The sequence below is a fragment of the Helianthus annuus genome, chromosome 7 (genome assembly GCF_002127325.2).
Source record: "Helianthus annuus cultivar XRQ/B chromosome 7, HanXRQr2.0-SUNRISE, whole genome shotgun sequence".
NCBI classification, from domain to species: Eukaryota; Viridiplantae; Streptophyta; class Magnoliopsida; order Asterales; family Asteraceae; genus Helianthus; species Helianthus annuus.
In genome coordinates, this window is record NC_035439.2 from 114,095,759 (window position 1) to 114,110,452 (window position 14,694).

Here is a 14,694-nt window from a genome sequence, read left to right on the forward strand (position 1 = left end):
TTACGCTTCTGCCCTTAACTCAAAATTACGCTTTTGCCCACCGTTCAAAATGAAAATATGTTTTCCCCCCCAGCTAAAAATTATGATTTTCCTCTCAACTTAAAATTTACCCAAATGGGGGAATAGTGTCAGCCAGCTGCCTCGCACTTCCCCATTAGACCAACCTATTTTTAAATTAATTTTATTCCCAATTTAAAATTACACTTTCCTCCTTTGTTTAAAATTACCTTTTTGCCCCAGCTCAAAATAAAATTATACTCTTGCCCCTAGCTCAAAATTACACTTTTGCCCTTGATTGAAAACCTAACTTTTACTTTTGTTCCCAGTTTAAAATTACAGTTTCGCCCTTTGTTTAAAATTACGTTTTCCCCCAGCTAAAAATAAAATTTTGTTTTCCCCTCTAGCTCAAAATTACGTTTTTGCCCACCGTTCAAAATGAAAATATGTTTTTCCCCCTAGCTAAAAATTATGATTTTGCTATCAGTTTAAAATTATGATTTCGCCTCCGGTTCAAAATATATTTATGATTTTGCCCTATGTACGACGATACAGAGAGAGGCACAAAATTACGGTCATATCATCGTTTTTTTCCCCATAGCAAAATTATAGTAGTCTTTTTGTAATTGATTGAGAATTATTCGGCCATCGCCCCGCAACGCGGGCGGGGCATCTACTAGTTTGATGATCGTATAACAAAAATTATTTTTCAAACACACACGACAAGCCATAAAAGTATTACAAATTACAAAAAAGGATATATTTACGATACTTGACTACTTGAGTTACCGACTACATAACCCGACCCGATATAATAAACCCGCAAACTTAACCAAGATCTTCAAAACCCTAGCTATATATAACCACATCTGCAACACATTTGCGCAGCTTCTCTCTTCACAACTTCCAAACCCTAACACAACCGCAGATCATCAGATTCAATGGTATGTTCTTCTCCATTGATGTTTTCAACGTTTGTTTCGCATCATTACGATCAAGTTTTTCATGTTTTCATTCATATCGTAAAATAATCTAACAGTTTTCGTCGTATGTTGAATTTAGGCTCCGAAGAAGGAAAAGGCTCCTCCTCCGTCGTCTAAACCGGCCAAATCTGGTGGTGGAAAGCAGAAGAAGAAGGTCAATTTTTGAAATATTTTATTTGATTGTTAATTTTATTATGCAATTTATTAGTTTTTACTGCATTTTGAGTATGTTATATGTAAATTGGAGATTAGATAGTAGATTAGGGTTCTAATTGAATGCAGTTGCGATCTGAAACTAAGGGGGTGTTTGGCCTAGCTTTTTTAGCTTTTTTTTTTTTTTTTTTTTTACAAAATAAGCTTAACTTGGTGTTTGGTTTAGCTTTTTAAGCTTATGCTTATTAGCTTATATAAGCTAATTTGCAGAAGCTTATTTGAAGATGGTTTTTTAGCTTATTTGAAGAAGCTTAGTTGTGTAAGGGCAAATGATAGAAAATAAGCTATAAGCTAATCCAAACACTTGAAAAGAGCTTATCTAAAAAATAAAAGCTAGACCAAACACCCCCTAAATCTCCCTTAATATTAAGAAACACATTTTGATGTATGATGCGAACCGATAACCTTTCAGTTAGGATCATATGTAGTTTTAAACAGTTGAATGCAGTTGTGATCTGAAACTAAATTTGTTTATGCATTTTGTTAGTGTTTACTGCATTTTGAGTGTGTTATATCTAATATAAAGATTAGATAGCAGATTAGGGTTTAAGTTGAATGTAGTTGTGATCTGAAACTAAATTTGCTTTAATATTACCACATTTTGATGTATGATGCGAATCGAGAATTTTCTAGTTAGGATTATAATCTTTCTTTCTGTACATGTTTGTTTTGTGTAGTTTCTAACAGTTGATATGTTCTCTGTTCAGAGTTAATGTTTTTGATTTAGGTTGTTTTCAAATATAAATATAACTAAGATTGTCTGTAATTGGGTTTTCCAGAAGTGGAGCAAAGGAAAGCAAAAGGAGAAGGTGAACAACATGGTTCTATTCGATAAGGCGACGTATGATAAGCTTCTTTCTGAAGCTCCAAAGTTCAAGCTCATCACCCCTTCCATTCTATCAGACAGATTAAGGGTATGGTTTAACTTGTGTTATCAAAATATTTTATGCACTTTGTTAAGGTGTTGTTTATTTTCTCAAAATAATCAAAGTTTAGAAACAGTTTAAACGATTGTGTTATGCTAGTATTATACAAACCATAGTTGTTAATAGCGGCTATAGCGACCGCTATAGCGCACTACGTAGCCATGCGACGTAGTGTTGCTATATGGGTCATAGCGACAATAGCGATGATAGCGATTGTGTTTTTTTTTTATGTAAATAGCAATTAGATATAGCTATAAATTAGCTGGATTTATAGGTTTTTGTTAAATATACATGTAAAATAGGGTATTTTGATGTAAATGTAATATACATATAAAAATTTTCAAAATTCTTTTTCTAGTTTAATCGCTATTTGTAAAATAGCCGTCGCTATTTGTCGCTATTCGCTACGTAGCCTATAGGTGCCTTGTCGCTATTCGCTATCGAAAGCTCTGATACAAACAATTGAAGTATTGTGTGACAATTGATGATAGATGATTTGAATCAACATTCAAGAGTAGTTTTGGATTCAATTTGTATGAATTAAGCTATTGTGTCTGTTAGTCTTGTAATTTCTCTCCTTAGCTTTAAACATCGCATTAATAAGTTATCTTACGTCGTTTATATATTATGTTTTAGATCAATGGATCGTTGGCACGAAAGGCGATCAAGGATTTGATGGCAAGAGGTGCAATTAGGATGGTGTCTGCTCATGCTAGTCAACAAATCTACACCAGGGCCACTAATACTTGAGTATTAGTTTTTTTGAGATGATGGCAAGATTTGATTTTATCATTTTCTGCTTCTAATTTTTGTTTATTGTAAGATCAAGTACTTTTTCTCATGCCGTACCTTTTTCTCAAGTACCTTTATCATCTTAAAAGGCCGACAAAGCTATTTTTTTGATCATGAGAATCATTGTTCAGTTTTATTTTCAGTCATTCTATTCATGTTTTTCTCATTTTTATATTGGTCATCATTTGTTATGTTATAGGTGTTTTTATATTTATTAAACAAGTTATATAGTGGTATGAGTCACACATTGATACAGACAAAATCTGTTAGATGTTTGACATCATTAGACTAGTCTTTTGTGTTGAGTGAGTTACAAGGAGAAAATCAGCTGTGATCAACGAGGATTTTGGTCCTTTAAGAGGGTCGAATGTTAATGAACTAAAGTCGGTGCAAGGTATGAGACTTATTTCATACTGGTTGAAGTTTATAGATCAAATGGGTGACTAGTTTTTTTGTGTTGAGTTCTGTTTGGGCTGTAACAATCCCACACCTCTACTAACCTGTGAGTTGCATGCAAAAGCCTTGTGGAGGAGTTTGGTAGATCTTTTGGGTTGGAATGTCATGGTTCGAGCATAACTCGTGAGTGTAGTAGTTTACATGGATCGCTTCTACCACTAATCAAGTTATCTAAGAGTAAACGGTATATAAGAAAGATCGAGCGGGGCAGGGGCAATGTGGCAAGGGGTACCGCGTGGGAGCACCGCTTCATGCTCATTATAGGCGTAGAGAGAAGTACATGATTTTGAGAAAAAATGTGAAGTAAACCTAGCGGGAAAGCAGGAGCTGCACCTTGTTATTTTGGGACCGGAGAGCGAGGTGGGGCGCGACGCGACTAGATGTATGGCTTCTACCCTAATGGTTCTAATTACTCATAATTTAACATTTAATATACATCTAAACACAATTCAGTTTTTTTAATCTACATTTTGATATCAGTTTCATTTCATTGCACATTAAGATTTTATATCCACATCTTGATGTCATTTTGGAATCGTAATGTCCCAAGATGATGTTATTCTAGACATAACTTAGTTTTTAATAAAATTAGTATTTAAATAATAGATGTGAAAACATTAATGTCCCAAGATGATGTTATTCTAGACATAACTTAGTTTTGAATAAAATTATTATTTAAATAATAGATGTGAAAACATATTTTCATATTAAAGTTTGGGTGTTTCATGTCACATCAATTTGGGTGTTGCTTTCAATACACCACTGTATGCACACTTGTCACATATCATGTCATACAAATTGTATAGGTCATATAAGTTGTATGGACGAAAAGGTCATACGGGCTGTGTGACTTTTTCATGGTCACGTCCGTCATTTTTTTGTTAGTCAAAATATCACACGAATTGTATGGCTTGGCCCTCATACAACCTATATGACAATTTATCGCTGTATCATACATCTCGTATGATATCATACGATCCGGTTGATCACTTTCGCCCTATCATACAACCACTATGATCATACGGTCTACATGACATGATTCTGCTCAAACTATAAATTTACCCATTCTTGCACAAAATTGTGTTGACCCATGGTCTGATGAAATATTAAAGATTTTCAATAATGATCACAAAATGCACTATGTATACTTTTAAAACTAAGCTTGCTTTGGTTAATAGACTCAATGATCATGATGTTGATGGTTAAAAGTGTCATGAAGTGCATCAGGCTGATCACTGTTGGGAACATGAACCGGTATTGGTGTTTAAAGAAAGCATTCGTCAAATCCTTGGGCAAAGGAGTCGGGTATAAGATGGATTATGTGGAATTTCATCACAAAGACTGGACCGATATACACGTCAAAGTAGATTGGATATTTGTTTTTCCGAACTTCAACGAAGACAGCAGTAGGGCCGGCTCAACCATTTTGGTGGCCCAAAGCGCAGTAAAAAATCCGAGGCCCTTGTGACTCATTGTTTCTTCGATTTAAAACTAAAAAAGTTTACAAACCGTCTTCATTTACCCAGCCTTGGGACCGGACTCGTACTTAAAATTTCTATTTAACATTATAAACTAGCAAACTAATTTTAATTAGAAACTAGCAAAGCAATTCTAATAAAGAAAAAAAACTAGCAAAGCAATTTTAATAAAGAAAAAAAACTAGCAATTTCAATTCGAAACTAATTGTTTCTTCCATGTTTTGGGATTCCCAGTCTATTGAGCGTACTCTCTCTTCTAGAACAATTATTCTTGCAGCCACAAACACCCAAGAACCCTGGATTTTTTTTTTTTTTTTTTAAATGGAGGCCTTATAAAATGGAGACCCAAAGCCCAAGCCTCAAAATACTTGGGCTTGGGCCGGCCCTTGACAGCAGGTTAGTTCCTTGAAATTTTGAAAATCAACTAGTTAAGGGTATTTTAGGGCTGTTACATGTCGATATTCTTTTTAGATTTGTGAATAACTCATGCTTGATTAAGTTAGCAATGCATAATGTTATATTACTTCAGGAAAACATATTGATTCGGCATCGGCAACAAGATTTAGTTATATGTTTATTATTATAAGGAGTTTTTGACTTTTCGTGATTGAACGATTTACTTAAACTATGTTTATGTTCAGATGTTGTCTAATTTGACTCCTACTGTGGGACTAATGGACTATGTAGATTGCTGTTGCAAGGGGTCACCCAAATATCGCCACCGAAAATTACAAGAAAACACTGACAGTTGGAGAACTATGTTCCATTTTACCTCGTATGGAATTAAATGCGTAAATTAAACTATGATTCCATGGGGAAGGATCCACTAAAAAGTGGATTTTGGCTAAGTAGCGATTGTGATGATGACATGTAGCACTCCTAATAAATAGGAATGAAGGGTATTTTGGTCCTTATAAATAGTAGTAAAAATGACATGTTGATACCCCTTTTTGTTTTTTAAAAATACAATAAAAACAATCTAGTACAAAAAAATCTAGCACAAAAAATCTAGTACAAAAAAAGCAAATTGGATTTAAATAATCCCAACTCACTGTTATTGGCCAATAATAATCCCAACTCATTTAATCACCAATAATAATCCAAACTAGTCACTTTTGTTTGTAAAATACTCCCAGTTAAAAAAACACTAACTAGGTTAAAAAATTGCTGACGTGGCAGGTGATGTGGCATGCCACGTCAGCAAATTTGCTGACGTGGCAGTTGATGTGGCATTTTTGATGACGTGGCAGCTGAAATGGCTGTCTACGTAGCATTTTTGATGACGTGGCAACTGATGTGACAGGTGACGTGGCATCCCACATTAGCATTTTTTAACCTAGTTAGTGTTTTTTTAACTGGGAGTATTTTACAAATAAAAGTGAATAGTTCGGATTATTATTGGTGATTAAATGAGTTGGGATTATTATTGGCCAATACAGTGAGTTGAGATTATTTAAATCCAATTTGCCTACAAAAAAATCTAGCACAAAAAATCTAGTACAAAAAAATATAGCACAAAAAATGTAGCACAAAAAAATATAGCACAAAAAAATCTAATACAAAAAATATAGCACAAAAAAATCTAATACAAAAAAAATATAGCACGAAAAAATTCAGAAAAAAATGTAGTACAAAAAAATCCAGCACTAAAAATTGAGAAAAAAAAATTTAAGACAAAAAAATTCAGCACAAAAATATAGTACAAAAATCCAGCACAAAAAAATGTTATACAACATAGAAATACAACCATTTTAGTGGGTTTTTTTAGCCTTCATATTTTATATACCAATATAGTACTCAAATTAAAGATAAAAAGACGCTCGATTTTATGGTGAAATTTTTATGAAAAAATAATGTCGTATAAAAAAGTTATTAACGTTTAAAAAATGGGGATGGAATATACATGTGACTTGCATGTGTAGACACAAAGTCTATAACTAAGATTTTCCCATGATACCTTTCCACTCCTCATTTCTCCTACACTTGCATCTTAACCATTGATTTGAAAAATAGATAGTTAAGATTCATTCTCATCCTACTTAGGGAAAATCAACTTTTTATTTGATCTTACCCCATGACTCCATACTAGAGGTGGTAAAATAGGCGGATCAAGGTCACGGGTCAAAATATGTAAATATGTAATATTCATAAGGGTGTCCGGGGCGTACTCGGTGAATGGGGTCGGGGAAGAGATGCCGCGTGGGGAGGAGGTGCCGCCATCATCTTTCACCGCATGGAGGGGATGGATTTCGGCGACTAGTTATCGCATGAAGGGAAGGGAGAGGGTGGCCCACCAGATTTTCAACCAATCAAGTTATTTTTTTTTTCTTTTTGATTTTTTCAACTTAATTAAAAAAATAAAAAAACAAGTCCCCCAAGAGAGAGTACCGCCCTCAAATTGAGGGTGTGGGGTAAGTTAAGTGGAGAGTTGACGTGACGCGTGCTGATTGGCTGTGGATAAGAGAGGTCACTCCCCACTTAGAAGAGTGCCCCTTACACCCTAACTTGTAAGGTAGGCTTAATTTGATTGCATTTTCACATCATCACCACTTTTTACATATATTTTTTTACAGTTAAAAGAAAGGGTCTAAAGAGGCCACACCCATTACCATATAATCTAAGAAGCAAAAATTAACATGACATATCATAACAATATTTAGGTAGGCACATCAAAGGGCATAACTACTATAGATTGCATGCCTTTATCTTCTTTAATGCCATTTGAAACGTTTGTTTTGCTACGACACATTGACATGATGTAGAGATGATTGTTTTTGTATAAATAAAAGATAACATAATGCCGTTTGGAATGTTCAACGCATATGACAAGCATAACGTGTGTTAGTAACAAGGAGATTACACAAGAATATTGCACCCAACAATATTTCATAAAATGAAGGCATAACATTCTTTGTTACATTACATGTTCATATAGCATAGCAAATCATCATATTATACTGAATCAGCAAATTTTAAAAACCCAATCGAATATGTATATACATACATACACACACAACTTGTCTATGAAGTGTTTATATGATAATGCAATCACTACGCTTACCAAAGATGGCAGGGCCATATGTGGATGAAATGATGTCGAAAAGAGGTTTAAATTGCAAGACCGCAAACACAATCACTGGTAGATTAGCCAATGAAGACACTAGGCCAAGTACCCACGTCTTTCCTTCTCCAAAAACCAGGTAAAGTACGGATGTAAAGGCCATCATCATGAATATGATTCAAAAGGAATAGGGTAATAAGGGAGATTATCAGTCTCTTTGGTAGTGAGTAGAGAAAATCTTGAACCGCATAGCGTGCAGTGAGTATGCCCAAAAACATCAATATGGAAGAAGCTGACATAAGGAGAGCTAGAGCATCTGCAACTGCAAACACTATAAAGGCCGCCTTATCATTTAATATCGGCTTTCCATGACTACCATTGGTTCCACCTGGTACGGTAATCGCAGAGGCAAACACAATGGTAGCAATGAGTGTTGCTACGAGGATCCCAGAGTTAGCTCTATCTTTCATCCATTGCTCTCCTTCTTTTGCTAAGTTTTCATGTGATTCAGTAAATATTGTTGCTGGTGTCTTACCAAATATATTCCTCTGCTCTTGATCTTGAGGCCGTGATAGCTCTTCAACCACCTGCTAGTTGGCACTAAAAATGTGAAGAAACGGGTTACAATTATAAAAAATGTGTGCACTATAGTTTTTTCTCTCAACCTTTTCCACGTTATTATGTCTTCATATTTTTCTAGTTTTTAAGATTGCAAGTCAGGGGAGAATATAGGTACTTTCAAGGTAAGGGGTGCATGATACTTTTTCTTGTCTCTTTGCTCGTTTATCTGCTGCTACTATAGTTTATTCACCACTTTATGATAACAGTAATTTACATATGCAAGTATCAACCAAGAGGAATCATAGGAAGTATTTATGGAAGATGTTAAAAATTGACTAACAATATTGATAGAGGTAATCATGTTGGACTCTCCATAATATTACTACTATCATTATTAGTACCTTTTGTGTGGTTTGTGATACTTTTTTCTTGCCTCTTTGATCTTTTATGAGCTATGACTATACCACTTTTGTATAGTTGATGTCTCAATTCTCCTTAGGTACATTTTATATTGCTCTGGATTACCATACTGTACCCGTATTAATAAGGTTTTTGAAGCTGTCAGTGAGAGCAACTTCTCTATTCTCTGGGATAGAGGAAATGTTTGCCCTCATCCCATCATCCTGCAACCCTACCAATAACTTTGCTATGAATGAGGTTTTACTAGGTACATTTGTTTTGTTTGTTTGTTTGTAACATTGCGCGTTAGAAAAAAAAAACCCATTTTAATGGATGCTGAAATTAACAATTTACCATGCATAGCAAAAGATCATTTAAACTTTAAAGTGAGTTATAAATTTATCCTAGACATGATAAACTTTAACGTTTACCTTGAACCATTCTAGCTCACGTTGCATTTGAAGAGCTGCACCAGGAGCACATGATCTGAGATGGAGACGAGCTTGATCCGCAGTTCCTCCAACCAAACGCGCAGCTAAGTGCAAAGCAGTGTTATAAGATGCATCGTGTTGTGCCAACAAAAGATGATGTGGTGTTGTAATATGGTATATGAGATTGAAGACGTCGGCCTTACGATTTGCTATTGCAATTTGGAACACACCATGTTTGTTTTGATTCACTAGATAAAGTGCATTTGGAAAGGAGACTAATATCTCTTCAACAACCTCAACATTCCCCGTAGTTGCCGCTGCATCTAACGAACTTCCGATAAGATCTCTTACCCTTTTACCATCCAGTTTCGATATTTCAGAGCAAATGAATTTAAGGAGTTGAAGAGCTTGGGCATGCATCACTTTTTTCTCTTGAATCTTCTTGATCGACGGTACTGCATTTCGTAAACCATTATGTCCCTTTGATCAAAGTATCTATTTAATATCATTGTCTATTAGATGAAATTAGCTAAAAGTAGAAACACTCGCACAAAACATTTATTAAAATCTTGTGTTGTTGGTAGTTTTTATGTCGTTGAATGCTACTTTCTTTGCTGATGATCTTGTCTGTCTTTTCCTTGTTTTCGTTTGTTCATCTAGAAGCTATTTTATTATGGGGTCATCATTTGAGGTTTGTTCTACAAATATGAATCAACCATATACACATGATGCAATGCAATGACAAGTAGCTGAAGTTACCAAATTTGCGAGCCAGTCGCCAAAACATTAAGCTCCAATCTGTCTTTCTCTGTGAGCCTGGCCAAAGGATATGAATGTACAATGTTCGGATGTCACATAATCGAAAGATTGCATGACACTAGATCAACAAGGAGCATAAATAGTATGTATATAAAGTTATCAACTCTAAATATAAGAAATCACCAACACTCTACACTCAGATAGGCCTTTGCAGCATCAGGGAAAATAGTTTTACATACCTTTGTCAACTTCCTCCACAGGATTCTCGATGTCGTAAGTACCTTTATAATAGTCAACAGGCCTTTCCAGCTCACTAGGTAGATCTACATTACATTTGAAAGCCAAAATGTTAATATGTTTGCCTAAAAATAGTTACCGACAATTATGAAGTGTGAACACCTGACTATTATCAAATACAACTAATTTTCCAAACTTTAATTAACACCTAACAAATTAATCAGTGTATACTTACAGGGGTAGATCATGCGTTGCCAGACGTTGAAATTGGCACCACTAAGAAACGCAGAATGCCTGTAGGTTAGTGTTTCTAAAGGTGAAACCTCAATGACTGCCAGTGCAGGAAAGCGTTGAAGCAAAGATAGACATATATCTACAAGGATGGGTTATAACTTCAGTAAATTTGTGCAGTATTTTCGTTTTCCACCTAATAGTATTGATCTCAAGGAACATTTATATTATACAAAGAACTTACCATAGAATCCCCCCGATATGAGTGCATGCACAAGTGTCAACCTTTTAAATTCGTCAAGATATGCTTCATTCATGACCATTAACAAGTAGCGAACAGAATCTTTTTGATCGGCATATGCAGCAAAGTGAAGAGGCAGGTGATTATAAATATCACAAATGCGAAGAAGATCAGGATTCTTCTTCACCATCATTTCCAGTGCCTCGACATCCCCAACAGCTGCAACGCCAAATATAGCCGTCCTACCAAAGCTGTCCTGCATAGCCAAATCTTGTGGTGACATCAAGCTTATAAGTTTCTTCACAATGTCATTGTTATTTTTCTTGTGAGATGCAACTATCAATGCTGTTTCAGAGGCTCCTGTGATGATAGCCCTCACTGCAGTTGGATCTTTATCCACTATATCTTGTAAACTTTTCATATTGCCTTCAACAACAGCCCTGTATAGTGGTAAATACCGAGTATAGTTCTGCCCTTCTGCTGCTTGGTTTGAGACTGTGTGTATATAGTTTATGGTTAAACTCTTAAACTTCATTTAAGACATCTAAATTGATTTAGAAACAACAAAGAACACTTGGGTTTATTTTAGTAGTCATATTTGCATGATTAAAAATAATGAAGATGTGATTTTGAATATTACTTGTATGATACTAAAATAGATCATAGAAATGGAATTTGCAGATTGATTGTAATTTTTATAAAAGACGTTTTACACTAATAGATATAATATATTATGTGATTGTGTTTGATTATAATTCATGGGTAGGGATCCTATACTTTAATCCAGAAGTGTGAGAAGTGTATTATAACACTATATAACACCATATAAACACCGTATAACACTATGTAACATCATATAACACCATGTAACACCATGTAACACCATGTAACACTATGTAACACTATATAACACTATATAATAATATATAACACTATACATCTTCTATGCTATTAGACAAAATATAGTGTTATATTTGTTATATAGTGTTACATAGTGTTATATGGTGTTACATAATGTTATACGGGGTTTATATGGTGTTATATAGTGTTATATATAGTGTTATAATACACTTATCACACTTCTGAATTAATGTACAGGATCCTCTATCTATAATTCACTTTTTTTATAGAAAAAATAGGTAGTTTTGAAAAGTGTGTTTTAGAAACTTTAATCTCCAACCGCTTTTTAACATTTAATATTTAATTTATAAAAATCTAAATACATAGTTTTGTTTTGTTTTTCGTCTGCATTTTCATGTAAAAATTATTTAAAACCAAATTATACATATGAATTAAAAGTGCTGACAAATAGTACATAACAATATTTAAATATTTATTTTTAATTTTTAATAGTTTTTTTTACTATTCAATTTGATTTATTATTAATAACCTCCGTTATATATTTTAAGTTATTTGCCCGCGACTTTGTGATAGTACGTTACCATGGGCATTGGATCAGTACGGTTCGCTTCATTACAGTAGAGGTCAGATATATGCACTTGGTATAGAAATCAACAAATGTTTTACATCGATCAAAAACGATAAAAACAAACACTGGTACCGGCACCAATATTGTTTAGACGATATTTATCGGTTTAGATTGTCGCGGTATTGGTACTGATATTCATTTATCGTCGCATACAAAGTTGTAGAAATTAAAACTTTTCTAAACCTGAAATCATAAAAATGAATACACGTACCGGTACTGGTGTTATTCGGTACGGTAGCGTAGCGGTACAGTGTCAGTTTATCGAAAGAAAAGACAATAAAAATAAATACCAGTACCGAAACCAATGTTGTTCGTTCTGTTTCGGTTAAGTTCACTATGGTAGCGGCACTATATCCATTATCAAACAAGAAACCATAAAAATGAATACATATCAATACCGACATTTTTCGGTTTAGTCATGTACGATAGTGATACGATGTTAGTTTAACAAAAGTAAAAACAATAAAAATAAACAATGGCACCGATACAAATGTTGTTCAGATGGTTTTGGTTCGGTTTGGTACGATAACGACACAATATATGTTTTCAATAAAATTTATATATTAATGATGAGTAAAAATAAACATAGAATGCAAGCCAACCAAACTGATATAACTAATCAACATCAGTACCGGTGTCAATATTTGTTTTTAGTGTTTTCGATTGATGTAAAGTTTTCTCTTTCGATGACTATAGCGATTGTCGATACCGTAACAGAAAAAATAGATATCGAGCAATTTTTCGCTGCGAAGCGCGGGATAAATTCACTAGTTGTATTTAAAATAAAGTATAGTTAGTTTCTCACTATCAATAATATGTTATTTTTATACAAGACGTTGAGACATAGATTTTTTTTTTTTAATAAAGCATAGCTATCTATGTATTTACATTTTTCTTTAAAAAATAGATATAAAAAAACTAAATTAAAAATTAAATGAAAACTAATATATAAAGAAATTCAAGAAATGTCCAAGATGTCGCAATAAAAAGGCAAATTGGAAATAAATAATCTCAGCTAACTCAATTTGGCTGATAATAATCCCAAATCAGTTATTGCCCGATAATAATCCGAACTGGTCAATTTTTTTTTTTAAAATAGTCCGCCGTTAAAATAGCTTAACGGAGTTAAGTTTTTTTTTTTCCGAATTACAAACCGATGTTTTAGGGCTTTTGATCAGAACGAGGATACGGGTCGATTGATATAAAACTTACCTCGAAATACTGCCCCAATCCACGAAAACGGTGCTTCAATTTGGGTGTTTAAACTTCCAATTAACAAAAATCAAGCCATTTCAAGCACAATTTTGAGGTAAGTTTTACATCGATCGACTCGTATCCTCGTTCTGATAAAAGGCCCAAAAAATCGGTTTATAATTCGGAAAAAAACTTAACTCCGTTAAGCTATTTTAACGGCGGACTATTTTACAAAAAAAATTGATCAGTTTGGATTATTATCAGCCGATAACTGACTTGAGATTATTATCGGCTAAGTTGAGTTAGGTGTGATTATTTATTTCTAATTCGCCCAATAGAAAAGAACTCGAAATGATACCACTCTTTCAAAATTACACCTCAAATGTGTCACAACATGAAGAAATAAGGCCTGACAAGATAAGTAAACTTAAAAATGTGGAGAAAAAAAAATATGATGGTCTGATAGAATGTAAAAAAGTAGCATGAAATTGTAAGAAAGCTAGAGCTAGAGTGAAGTTTTGGTTACCGCGATCAGCATGAGTCATCGTAGGAGGTCCATGAACGTTTAGGTTTATAAAGGTCCATAATTCAGCGGCAGTCTTTCCAGTAAATGAACTAGATAGTTCTTCCCAGAAACCATCTTGCATTGTTGAAATAATTGAACTTCGTACATGATCATCTATTTCCTTCCATTGCTTGTAATCAGGGTTCTCGACGTCATCAATCTTCTCTGGTGGTGGCTTGATGCTGCTATCGATGAAGGTAATGAGACCGCTGCCTTCGATATAGTTGCGCATGGTTATTTTCCAGTAGTTTACAGTGTTGGGAGTGAGCTTGGGGATGGTGTGAAGATCATGATCCATATAAATCGGATGTGGGTGATTACCGGAAGATGGTGAAGTAGACGATGCCATCATTGACAATGTTTCAAGGTCTCTACTTTCTAGTATATATGGTGTAATTAGTTTCTAGATGCTATCTATTTTGGCTACTATTCTACTAGTCATATAATATAAATAGTAAACACATAATAAAATTATAATTATCTTATACTTTCACACGTTAGGGTGGGGGTGGTCACTAGTGATAGAATTCTATCACTCATAATCATCCAATCAACTTCTGTCATGTCATCAGCCACTATTCTATCACTCACATCCTTTTTTAGTGGCAATGGTCATCACTCACCACCACACCCAACAATTTCCCCCCAACCAACAATTCCTCACACAAAATCAATTCATCA

At 34.3% G+C, this 14,694-nt stretch overlaps 2 protein-coding genes across 3 annotated transcripts; one reads left to right on the forward strand and one right to left on the reverse strand.

Annotated features, from left to right (window-relative positions):
• Nucleotides 1-788: 788 nt before the first annotated feature.
• On the forward strand, nt 789-3,066 carry LOC110868243 (40S ribosomal protein S25). The gene is made up of 4 exons (XM_022117363.2): nt 789-941; nt 1,060-1,134; nt 1,973-2,107; nt 2,756-3,066. The coding sequence occupies exons 1-4, from the start codon at nt 939-941 to the stop codon at nt 2,867-2,869; spliced, it is 327 nt and encodes a 108-aa protein (XP_021973055.1). The 5' UTR covers nt 789-938; the 3' UTR covers nt 2,870-3,066.
• A 4,648-nt stretch (nt 3,067-7,714) lies between these two features.
• Nucleotides 7,715-14,441, reverse strand: LOC110868244. Of its 2 annotated transcripts, none has more exons than XM_022117364.2 (7): nt 13,975-14,441; nt 10,769-11,260; nt 10,529-10,666; nt 10,296-10,379; nt 10,057-10,113; nt 9,298-9,752; nt 7,715-8,493 (listed from the first exon to the last, which is right to left on the reverse strand). In XM_022117364.2, the coding sequence occupies exons 1-7, from the start codon at nt 14,363-14,365 to the stop codon at nt 7,990-7,992; spliced, it is 2,121 nt and encodes a 706-aa protein (XP_021973056.1). In that variant the 5' UTR covers nt 14,366-14,441; the 3' UTR covers nt 7,715-7,989. The 2 variants fall into 2 exon arrangements, 1 of the variants encoding a protein (XP_021973056.1); XR_004862385.1 differs by lacking the exon at nt 7,715-8,493 and adding an exon at nt 8,573-8,767 and having other exon boundaries at nt 9,192-9,752.
• Nucleotides 14,442-14,694: the final 253 nt, after the last annotated feature.